A 12949-nucleotide genomic window follows, 5' to 3' on the forward strand; every position below is an offset into this window, starting at 1 on the left:
GAGGAGAAGCTGATATGCATTGGCGACTACTGGTCTTCCATGAACAAGCTTACCTGGACTTGTGCCTAGGAGGGGAACTTTCTAGGTATAATCCCATGATCATTCGTGACCGAAGGAGGTCTTTACTCCTTTTACCTGTGCCTCATGTTGATATAATGAAATGATTTAGGCCAAGATGGAAAAGAATAATCCAATCAGGAAAGAATTAGAAGCCCATTGTGACCAGCAATGTACAACAACGTCCAATAGTCAGGCTGATACGGTGATATATAAATACCACACAAAACCCTTAGACCTTGAGTCATTCTGTTACTTCTGCCAAATATTAATAAAAATATATACATATATATATATATATATATATATATATCTTTAAAGCTAGTAATGGCCAGTTCATAAGGTTACCCATGGTGTGAACATCCATAGAGTGCTTAGCTTTACATATGCCTGGTCATCAGCCATTAGGGTCTGACATGATGTATGTAAAGCCAAGCACTCTCTGAGTGGTTGGCGTTAGGAAGGACATCCAGCTGTAGAAACTCTGCCAAATTAGATTGGAGCCTGGTGTTGCCATCCGGTTTCACCAGTCCTCAATCAAATCGTCCAACCCATGCTAGCATGGAAAGCGGACGTTAAACGACGATGATGATGATGATGATGTCTACATAAAATACAGAGAATTTTAGGTACCATCTCATCCTAATATAGAAATTCTCATCAAGAGTCTATGTGAAAACATCATGCACTCAGGTGCTAAACAAATCGACCTGTATAAGAGCATCAGCACTTAAATAAATGAGAAAAAAATAAGTGTTGCCTCCACACATAATACCAAATATGGTCCCATGGAAATTCTCACCTAGATTTGTGCTTTAGAAGAATGAAATGTTTTCACCAGGAGCTTAGCTTTTCTAAATATATTCATGACAAAACAAATCCATTAAGAAAGAATTATATTGTAGCATACCTTGCTCAAAAACAACTGAATGAAAAAAAGATTCAACAAATAATACTACATTAATATTCTATTCAACAAATACAACTCAAGTAGTTTAAGTAAGGGAGACCACTCGTCCATTACCACACTATGAGTAATTAATAAAAATTAAGGAAATACTTAACAAAGAAAATCTAAATAATAATCCAAGGGGTTGCAGTGTGGAGAATTAAGCGACCAGATGTCAGGGGTGATGTAGTTGCAGAAATTGTCTGACAGCCATGACTGGGTTTTCCTGCTTGTGTGGCATGGTACGAAGTCTTGTTACCAGGCATAGGGTCTTCTTGTAGCCACCCAGTTGACCCAGGGCAGCACTACCTCCTCCCGGCACTTGATGTAGTCCTCCATGTTGAGTCTGAGGCCATGTGGGAAGATGAATGGAGGCATAACGTCGCCATCGCTGGTGATCACTCCAAACACCATGAATCTAACTGAATGTTTGAAACATTAACTATTTCTCATATTGTTCTGACATTTTTGACAATTGCTTGATTTACTGAATCATAAGCTGGATGTCTTTTCAACTATAAAGTAGGAGTTGTAATATATCTTCAGCTTGCTTGACTCAAAGAAATAATATAACTTTTAAAGTAATATCCTACAATCTTAGATTGATACAAAATATCTCTAAACAAATGCTATATGGGGAACTTGTTAGTGGAAAGAGACCCTGGCAGAAACCAAGGCTGTGTTTTAACGACTGTATCAAGTCCTCATTAAAGGCTTGTGATATGCAGGAGACTGACTGGGAGAGTAATGCCAGTCATTGCCACAGATGATAGAGGAAGCAGATTAAGGATGGGATTGACACCTTTGAAAGAGCATATATTCTTCATGACACACACACACACATGACGGGCTTCTTTCAGTTTCCATCTACCAAATCTACTCACAAGACTTTGGTCAGCTTCAGTCTATAGTAGAAAACACTTGTGCAAGGTACCACACAGTGGGACTGAACCTGAAACCTTGTGGCTGAGAAGCAAGCTTCTTACCACATAGTTATGCCTGCACACACACACACACACACACATAAAAATATATATATATTCCATTAGGCTAAAGTTACACACTGGAGTGAAAATCCCTCCTTAGTATTTCACTGATATTATATCTTGTCAATAAAAAAAAGGAAAAATTAACTTTAGTAGGATCTAAACACACAACAGGTATTAACAGACAATTACAAAAGTTATTTTACATATGAGAATTGCAGTCAACTTTTGTTTCAATGGTTTATAATCCTGCATAACTTTGAAACCTAAGACCATTACTTACGTTATGACAGGATTCCGGCAAGGTTGAAGAGTCAAGGAACAGCAATCAAAATCCTATGAAATAAATATTATAGAATGACTCAATATTAATTTGAAGTTGGCTTTTACTGATAAAAAAAAAATGGGAGAATAGCATTGTTATAGCCAACACCATTTGTAGGGATTTTTATAATCTTTTAGTCAAGAGGAAAGGCAGTACCCTTGACTTGTTACAGGGTTTCCAAGATTAGTCAAATAGAGGGAAGAAGGTATCCTCAAATCAGAAATCCAGTCCGAATGTTTCCCAAGATGTCAGGTGGATGTGTTAAACCAGGTGGCTAAGTAGACCATGGTGAGATTTGAGCAAGAACAAATACTGCAAAGAACAGGAACAAATATTGCAAGGCATCCAGTTTGCTCTTACAGTTCTGCCAATCCACCATCTTGGATAGGTACTTCTTTACTGACCACTACCCTACACCATTTTATATATGAAATGTACAGGTTATAATGTTTTCTACTGACTAAACACTATAGCAATTCTTATAAAGGCTAGAGTGAAGTCAAGTGAATTTATTTGGTTTATTACAGGTGCATAATCTTATAAAACACAGTTAAACCAAGCAGAAGTTGAAACCAGAAATTAAGCAGGAAAAACTAAATACTGCATTTAACTGCAAGTCATCTATGATCAATAACTATATTCTCATTTTCTTTTAACACAGTTAAGTTTGATTTCATAAAGGCTTGTTTGCTATTTCCAATCAGCTTAAGTGACTGCACACAATCTTCCTTATGGGCTTGCTATATACTGTGTGTCATTTAGTCAGGTGCTCTTTTATTATGTGTATCCCAGTTTTAGAATAGATACATTGCATCCCTACATGCCACAGGAGGTAACTAAAAGGAATTGCAACAGGAAAGGCAACTGGCAGCATAACACTAACTCTGAAAAACTGCCCAACTTATGCCAGCATGGAAAAGTAGACATAAAATGCTGGTGATGACACTTCATTCTGGTGCACTTCCATTTCTACCTAAAACATGTTACTTTTCTATATGCTACATCCTCATCATTTAATGTTTTGTCTTCCATGAGCTAGACAATTTGACAGGATCTGACAAGTTGGAAGACTAGCTCGTGCATCAATGACTACTTTGGCATGATTTCTTCAGCCAGATGTACTTCCTAATGCCAACCACTTCACAGAGTACACTGTTTTTTTTCATGGCTCCAACATTAATAATTATCACCTCATAACTTGCAAGGTTAAGGGCCTAAAGTAGTTCAAATAACTGAAGGAGAACAGATGTTACATTAGAATAAAAATAAGTACAACTTATTTTTATATGTAAGAAATATGAAGGAGTACCCAAAAGAAACTGGAATTTTGCAGTATTATTTTATTCACTCAGTTTTATATGTTTACACTTTTATTACCTTCAAAATATTCTCCATTACACTCTGAAAGTGGTTACGTTTTTGGAATAGTTGGCATTAGGAAGGGCTTCCAGGTATAGAAACCATGCTAAATCAGACTGGAGTCTGGTGCAACTCCTCAGCTTACCAACACTGGTCAAACCATCTAACCCATGCCAGCATGGACAATGGATGTTAACTGATGGTGGTGATGATGAAGCACTGCATCAGTCCAGGTGCATTTTCCACTGTTTGAAGCAGTGCTGGAACTTTTGTGAAGTGATGCTTTTAATGCTTCTGTTGTTTTTTTTTTATTCACCTCTTCCACATCTGCAAATTCTAAAGCACTGTCAAATGACTGAAATAAGTAAAAGAGTAAAAGAATACCAGAAAAACGTTCCGTACCACTAAACCAAGAGGGTTCTCTGAATATGTACGATGTATTTTAAGGCTAAATAGTAATACTGTTTACGTTTGCATAACTGGGATATTTTGGTTGGATTATATAGTTATCGATTTTACCCTTCTTTCTATATTCTGTTAACTGTTGCAATATACTTTTCTACTATAAGCACAAGTTCTGAAAATTTTGGTGGGAGAGGGCCAGTCAATTAGATCAACCCCAGTATGCAACCGGTACTTAATTTATCGACCCCAAAGGAATGAAAGGCGAAGTCGACCTCGACAGAATTTGAACTCAGAATGTAAAGACAGACGAAATACCACTAAGCATTTCACCTGGCGTGCTAACGATCCTGCCAGCTCGCCACCTTTAACTGTCACAATATAGAAACATTTCTCATGGCACCAGCACACGATTTACTGATGTTTACATTTTATATATCTTTCGTGAATTTTTCACGGGGTCAGCTAGTTATTATCATCATTATTACTGAATAAGGCGGTGAGCTGCCAGTATCATAAGCATACTGGACAAAATGCTTAGCAGCATTTTGTTTGTCTTTGTGTTCTGAGTTCAAATTCCACTGAGGTTGACTTTACCTGTCATCCTTTCAGGGTTGATAAAATAAGTATCAGTTGAGCACTGAGGGTGATGCAATCGACATGCCCCACCACCCCTCCTGAAATTGCTGGCCTTGTCCCAAAATTTGAAGCCATTATTATTATCCTGATTATTATTATTATTATTATTATTATTACTATTATTTGCCAGTACTGCCGTACTGGCCCCCATGCTGGTAGCAATTAAAAAGCACCCACTACACTCTTAGAGTGGTTGGCAGTAGGAAGGGCATCCAGCTGTAGAAACTCTGCCAGATCAGATTGGAGTCTGGTGTAGCCATCTGGTTCGCCAGTCCCCAGTCAAATCGTCCAACCCATGCTAGCATGGAAAGCGGACGTTAAACGATGATGATTATGATTATTATTATTATTATTAAAGGCAGTGAGCTGACAGAAAATTTAGCGTGTCAGGTAAAATGCTTAGCGGCATTTTGTCTGTCCTTATATTCTGAGTTCAAATTCCACTGAGATTGGCTTTGCCTTTCATCCTTTCAGGATAAATAAATTGAGTACCAGTTGAGCAGTGGAGTTGATGTAATTGACTTATACCTCTCTTCCAAAACTGCTGGCCTTGTGTCAAAATTTGAAACTATAATAATAACAATAATAATAATAATAATAATAATAATAATAATAATAATACTGTCTAATTTTGGTATAAAGCCAGCAATTTTGAGGGGAGAAGTACAGGCACAGTACATAGAATAAAATACACAAAAAGATAGAGAACTTAACATTAAAGGGTCATAAAGAGGAAAGGGTGCATTACGTATGTCAGGAGCAATGTTGGCAAATTTCAGGAAGCATGGAATTTTTGAAGGATGCAGTGTCCTGACAACTAACAACTGACACAAGTAGTTTATTTTATACTTTGATAATTCAGAATTATATATTGTTATGTAATATGACAGGATTTATTTCAGTTTTCCAAAATCGTGATGGCACCTGTGCCCAGCATCGCCTTCCTGGCACTTGTGCCGGTGGCATGTGTAAGACATTCAAGCGAGATCATTGCCAGTGTCGCTGGACTGGCTCCTGTGCAAGTGGCACGTAAAATACACCATTTTGAGCGTGGCCATTGCCAGTACCGCCTGACTGGCCTTCATGCCAGTGGCACGTAAAAGCATCCACTACACTCTCGGAGTGGTTGGCGTTGTTAGGAAGGGCATCCAGCTGTAGAAACTCTGCCAAATCAGATTGGAACCTGGTGTAGCCCATCTAGTTCACCAGTCCTCAGTCAAATCGTCCAATCCAAGCTAGCATGGAAAGCAGATGTTAAATGATGATGATGCCTCATCAACATTATAATCAACTGCACACAGCTAAAGCAGCCTTTGTATGGTTACTTGGCCAACTAGAAAGAGCAGTCAATTTTTCTTAATATCCTGCTATCTTAAGGAAAATGGGACAGTCATAACTGAACTGTCTTTGATCAAAGATCTGCAAGATCAAGCTGACCTGGTGCTAAACAGTAACAACTACTCACTGAATGCTATTTAGATAGCTTCTTTGTAGAATTTTATACCTACAAAGTTGTCAGCTATGCATTTTACATAATCAAATGCAAATAAACAGTCTGTGCAGCATGACTCTTGACACCAACAAAAAACTTCTACTTGTTTATGGAAAGAAAAAATAAATCACAAGCATTTCCTCAAAATAAAAAGATATATATTTACCTTGACTGAATCTTTCCCGACACGAATACTTTTGCTACCATAGCCTGATGTTGCAGTATCTTTCTTACGTTCATGGTAAGTATATACAGTACCTGCTGTACAATTTTTGGCATGCCTTGTCATTATGAGAGTAGTGGAAAAATTCTGACCAGGTCAACAATAACTGTTAAGAGAATTAAAGCAAAAATATTTTTTGAGTTATTGTTCGAAAATAGCAAACGTACAAAAGAAAACATAATATGTGCTGACAAGGGAATTTCAGTGCAGTCACTTGATCTGTTAAAAATAACAACCAATTTCCCTCAAATCAAAACCTAGCATCTCAAGAAGGAGGATCATGTTTAATAATGTAGTCCTAGATATACATAAAAATGGGTTCATCATGGCTGAAATTTTTTAATAATTACTTAGGAAAGAAGAAAGATATTGCTGGTATGTCTGGAAAAAAAAAGGATTCATAAAGTATAAGATTTAGAAGAAAACTACTGTAAAATCACAGGGTCAAACGATTATGAACTTTTATCAAGACATAACCTCAAAATATTATTTCATTTCTCCAATTATTTTAAGCATGGTACTTATTTTAGTGATTTATTTTGCCAAACCACTAAGTTACAGGGATGTAGACACACCAACACTGGTTTTGTCAATGGCAGGCAGACACACACACACACACAAATATATGTATATATATATATATATATAAATATATGACAGGCTTCTTGCAGTTTCTGTCTACCAACTTCACTCACAAGGCTTTGATCAGCCTGAGACTACAACAGAAGACACTTGCCCAAGAGGTCACACAGTGGGACTGAACCTGGGACCATGTGGTTGGGAAGCAAGCTTCTTACCACATAGTTATACCTGCATCTATATATTTGTACATATATTTATCAAGTTCTGCATTGTTTACATGTAGAGAGATGTGTCTCAGTAATAACTATGCTTTTGTAATGTTGAAGGAAATCTGGTTGTCAGATCCTTGTTCAAGAATGCTTTAGAAAGCCTTTGTTCGTAGAAGTAATACATGTCTGACATGAAGTATCTTGGTTGCCTATGGATTACATCTCTGTATAAAAGATTATTAGAGAATAAGTGATGGTATTATAAGCATAGGAATAAATATGGTTGAGAGTAATAACAAGATGTAAAGAAATAGTATGTGTGGCACAAAACCTAATCTTGAGATACATGAAAGTAAACAGAATGTAGGTAGAACAGAGCCCTGTTGACTCTGGTCTAATGAAAAGCTTTCAATGAAAGAGATAAGAATTTAGACAAGTAACTTTATGCATCACACTAGAGCAGGGGTTTTCAAATTTTTTGACTTGCGGACCCCTTTATATTTCAGGCTTTACCTTAGGGACCCCCTTATGAAATTTATACATAAACATTTGCTTAAAATAACATATATTTTTACATTTATTTATTTAACAGTATTTAACAAATATGTTTATTGACAATTAAAAGATTTCGATTAAGAAACATATATAAAATCAAATTGCCCATAAAAAGTATTTGCTGTCCATGGACCCCCTGTCTTGTCCTTGCGGACCACAGTTTGAAAACCCCTGCACTAGAGTACTGCCAATATGATTGAGATAGAGTAAGCAATACAATCACAAACTTTCTAGACTGCATCTAAGAGACCAATATGCCAACACTTAACACTATGTCCTTTCTACTGTTTCTATCTCTCTTATAACAACATTCAGTGGTAATTTCTGTTGTGAAATATATTCTTCTGTTACTTTGCACTTATAACATTTAGTAACAGCAAATTAATGATTCTTGAAAGAGCTAGGTATCACAAACTGAAACGTCATCAGTTTTGCAAATGATAACACCTAAAGTTCCACGAGGCTCCGGCAGGGGATGGTGGCGAACCCTGCTGTACTCTTTCACCACAACTGTTTCTGTTGTGCCTGTAATTCAAAGGGTCGGCCTTGTCACACTGAATATCCCCGAGAACTACATTAAGGGTACACGTGTATGTGGAGTGCTCAGCCACTTGCACGTTAATTTCACGAGCAGGCTGTTCCGTTGATCGGATCAACTGGAACCCTCGACGTCGTAAGCGACGGAGTGCCAACACAGATATTCTTCCTGCCAGAAATAGCAACGAAATCTTGCGCAAATAAAACTCATCGATCTTAAAACGAAGTAGACACATGATATAATATACTACTGAATATGCTATGTCTGAATTAAAGACAGGATGGAACACTTGGAGGCACTGTCATGGTATTAGCTGTCAGAAGTGAAAGTAGAAAAATCTGAAGGAACGTTACTGCTGGTTTGAGTTGATTCTTTGGCTACTGACAGCTAATACCATGACTGGCCGGAGCGAGCTATCTGTCTGTCTCTGTCTCTCTCTCTATCTATCTATCTATCACTCGAAAGTTATTGGAACAAATTTGACACCTATATCCATGCGTTTGAAAACACAGAGTATAAGAGTACTACTAAAGCAGAGTGGTCCCGAACGCGCAGTCGCGCGTCCGCGCTAGCTAGTCGTGAGTGGTCGATCCTATTATTTTTAAACTTCAAACTTCATTTGTTTTCTATTTTGATAAATTCTCTCTGTTGAAAATTATATTTTTATATTTTAAATAATTTGCAATTTCAGAAAATATATTTTTATATTAAATTTGCGTTTTCTAATTTGATAAATTCTACGGACACAGAGGTGAACGAGTGATAGATAGATAGAGAGGGAGAGATAGTGAGATAGACAGACAGACAGACAGATAGATAGCTCCGGCTAGTCAGTAGCCAAAGAATCAACTCAAACCAGCAGTAACGTTCCTTGTCGGTTCTACTTTCAATTCTGACAGCTAATACCATGACAGTGCCCACTTGGAAATAGATCTGCTCGATTAGGATTCACCTAACCAATATGAAAACGTTTTGCTCAGGATACTCTGCAACCATGAAGCAAAATTTATAGCTTCTACTTCTTTCAATAACAACATTCGACTATAATTTCGATTATGCAAATGCAGCCTATATACAGTCAACCAAAAGCGTAATATTTATAATATTTAAATAATTTGAGGAAGATATATTGACAAACTTACCAATAGCAATTAGGTTTCGCAAACAAAAATAAACGGCTTCCTGTTATGCTTCGAAACCGGAAGTTAGCTTTGTCAGCTGACTAACTAACAAATGGATTGACCAATGAAAAAAAAGAACATTATTATATCATACAACGTTAAATTGCAATAATAATCCTTTCTACTAAAGACCCAAGGCTTGGTCTAAGGGAGATAACCCGTCCCCGCTGACCAGGGCTTATTTGTTTATTTACTCACTGATAGTGATGGATTCCTACCTCTCAGAATTGAACAATTATGTCTTTGGTTTTAGAGTCTGACGTGCCACTCATGGAAGTAAGCCCTTTATTAATGCAAAACCATTGGTCACTCTATGACCAAACATATACTTAACTACATATAAATACATTACTGCTCTATGGTTTAGAGTGTGTTTCTTTTTTGGATATATGAGACACTGACGATATATGTCTATATATATATATATATATATAATCATCACCATCATCATTTAACATCCGTTGTCCATACTAGTATGGGCTGGGTGGTTTGATCAGGGCTGGCAAACTGAAAGGCTGCACCAGACCCCAGTCTCATTTGGCATGGTTTCTACGACTGGATGCCCTTCCTAACGCCAACCACTCCGAGAGTGTAATAGCTGTTTTTATGTGCCACCGGCACGGGTGTTATTTGCGTGACACCAGTATCTGTCACGACTGCAATTTTACATGGCTTCATAAGTCTTCTCAAGCACGACATAATACCAGAGGTCTCGGTCATTGCCTCTGTGAAGCCCAACACTCTAAAGGAGCTTTTTACGTGCCAATTACATGACACCAGCATCAGCCACAATTACGATTTCACTTGGCTTTATGAGTCTTCTCAAGTACAGCATATCGCCAAAGGATTTGGTCAGAGAGTGAATTTTTATATATTGTCATCAGTTTATGTTAATTTTACCATGCTTGTATGGGTTGAATGAACCTTCTCCACGAAATTGCATTCTGAACATTGTAAGGCATTCATTTTACTGATGGCTCGAGGATTCCCTATTTTCATATATCTTTCACAGGTAAAGTCTTTATTCACTGTCAGCCTGCTCTTGATTCCATTACACTTCTCATGCACTCATATATCGCATTGAGTACACTGTATGGTATTTTTACCTGTTTCTTGTCTGCATACTGAACATGGCCTTTTCCATGTAAGTATCAGAATCCTAACTTCTTTCTTAATGACTTTAGTCTTTAGTATGTCTATACTGAATCCTTTTGTTTTCTTGTCTTGAATTTTTCTATAAAACTTTCACAGCCTCTGCATGAAGAACTGTGTCATCAGCATGCAGGAGTCCCCTCAGTAAACCAGTTTTAAACTCCAATGATGTGGACTTGTAGGGCCATAATGAATGAGATGAAGCAAAGAACTGAGCCTTGGTGGAACACTTGCATTCTAAATTCCTAAATTCATTGTTAACATTCATTTTACTGAATTCATCAACTCCTAGTTTTCTTAGTGATCACTCTGTCAAAGTCCTTCTCCAAATCAGCACATACTAGAAAGAGATGCTTACACTTGGCTAGGGACTTCTTTTCTTGTTATCTATGAAGAGATCATTGGTGATACTCCAGCCTAGGAGAAATCTGAACTATATCATCTAAGCAGACACTCTCCCTAATGACTCTTTCTCACTTTCATAATAGGTCTCTCAGTTTGATAGCTTTGTGGTCACTTCTTTCACGAGCATCTCTGTACTACCACTTTCCTTCCAGGTTTTCAAGCCTATCTCTTAGTCTTTACTGCCCTATCTACTAGATCATTCTACCGCCATATTACTTATAACTTGGCTGTGACTTTGTCTTAGCCATATGTTTAATCAACAACACTAAGCAGATTATTTCATAAGAATTCCATTTTCATCTACATCATGGTTTTAAATCTTTCTCCCTACTGTCATATATGCCAATTAGAATTTCTCTAAATCTCTTCCTTATTGCTGGTTCTTTTAATTTTTATATCTTCCTTCTTGGTATTGTCTTTTATTTCCACATTTGCCTATCACTGACTCTGAAGTCACAAGCCACTAATCTGCGTTGTGTAGTGTATTCATCACCAGGAACAGTTTTGATGTTTACAAAAGTTCTTCTGATCTATTTCCTGTTGAGAATATAATCTATTTGACTTGTGTGCTCACCTCATTTCCTATAGGTGATAAGGTGGTTGGCTGGTTTCCTAAAGTGCATGTTGTAAATTGTTAAGTCAGTTGCATTACAGAACTCCAGGAGTCTTACACCCTCCTCGTTTCTTGAACAATTTCCATAGCCTTCATGTATGACATGGAAACCATCAACATGTTGACCAACATTGAAGTTGTCAGTCATGATGATGAAGTTGCTGTCAATCGTCACTGAGGTATTCTGCAGAAGGGTTTCATTGAATAGTCATTTTCATTCTTCTGTCAATCCTGCCTATGAGATGTATGCAAAGAAAACTATCACTGTTGAGCTGTCTATAACTAGAATCATCTTATTCGATTACCTTATGTGGCCATTTCTTAACTAACAGTATGGTTACTCTGCCTCTGCTGACACTAGAATTTGTATTGATGTCTCTTATCTTAAGGAGTTTGGCTAAGGATCCTCTTTACCTTAACTCTGGCATGAGGCACAGATCCACTTATCTCCACTCCAGTATTCAATAGACTTACCTTTCATTTTGCCTACCTTTATGGTTACAACCCTAAAGTTTTGGAACCTAGAGGAAGAGGATGTGTATATTAAGTAGAAAGATTATTTGGTTATGAGTTCATCACTGTTTCAAGGCAGCGTATTCATATAAAGCACATTCACTGAAGGCACCTTGGTTAAAATATATTGGCTGGAAGACAAATTAATCAAAAACATGTTAGTTGACATCAAATTCATCAGGAGACATACCTGCAGAAAACAGTATAACACTGAAACTTAATGTCAATTTTTACAAATATAAAAACAATTTTTTTTTTTTAATGAAATATATTATCTAATATATTTTCAGGTTATGTGGGAATTGGGTGGTATAGAAAAAAATTATTATTAATAAAAATTCATGGAAACTTAATGTCAGCCAATTTTTTTACACAAACTTATAATTTTAATTTTTGAAATGAAATATATTTTCAATTATAATTTTGTACATGCTGCAGTGTGTACGTGTGTGTGTGTGCGCGCGCGCGCGTTTTTTGCGTATAGTGTTCAACACAATAAACATTTCAATACTTAGGTACATGAATAGATTCACCTAATAATTTCATTGGTACTTATTTTATTGACTCGTGAATTATAAATTGGCAAAAGTCGGCTATTGTGAGACATAATAATACAACGGATATATAAGCATGTATACACACATATATGTACATACTTACATCTACATGTGTATATAGATGCATATTCGGGTACAGGACGTTAGAAAAATGAACTACAGACAACGGAACGAACACATAGAAAAACAAATAGCCACTTGGATTAATTCTT

General features: G+C 36.9%; 2 protein-coding genes across 5 annotated transcripts in view; one reads left to right on the forward strand and one right to left on the reverse strand.

Moving 5' to 3' along the window:
- Nucleotides 1–9591, reverse strand: part of LOC106875481 (nitric oxide synthase-interacting protein) — a 27849-nt gene extending 18258 nt beyond the window's left edge. The window contains exons 1-3 of the mRNA XM_014923637.3: nucleotides 9459–9591; nucleotides 6376–6538; nucleotides 2276–2328 (exon numbers count right to left, since the gene is read on the reverse strand). Of these exons, the coding sequence (XP_014779123.1) occupies nucleotides 2276–2328; nucleotides 6376–6498 (176 nt within the window). The 5' untranslated portion in view covers nucleotides 6499–6538; nucleotides 9459–9591. The remainder of the gene's footprint in view (nucleotides 1–2275; nucleotides 2329–6375; nucleotides 6539–9458) is intronic.
- Nucleotides 9572–12949, forward strand: part of LOC106876231 (pyridoxal 5'-phosphate synthase subunit SNZERR) — a 55756-nt gene continuing 52378 nt past the window's right edge. For 2 of the 4 annotated variants that reach the window (XM_052968311.2, XM_052968313.2), the window contains exon 1: nucleotides 9572–10509. The gene's annotated coding sequence lies outside the window, so the exon portion shown is untranslated. The remainder of the gene's footprint in view (nucleotides 10510–12949) is intronic. The other 2 variants (XM_052968310.2, XM_052968312.2) reach the window with 2 other exon arrangements.

This window comes from Octopus bimaculoides, chromosome 5 (genome assembly GCF_046866305.1).
Source record: "Octopus bimaculoides isolate indiv1 chromosome 5, ASM4686630v1, whole genome shotgun sequence".
Classification (NCBI taxonomy): Eukaryota; Metazoa; Mollusca; class Cephalopoda; order Octopoda; family Octopodidae; genus Octopus; species Octopus bimaculoides.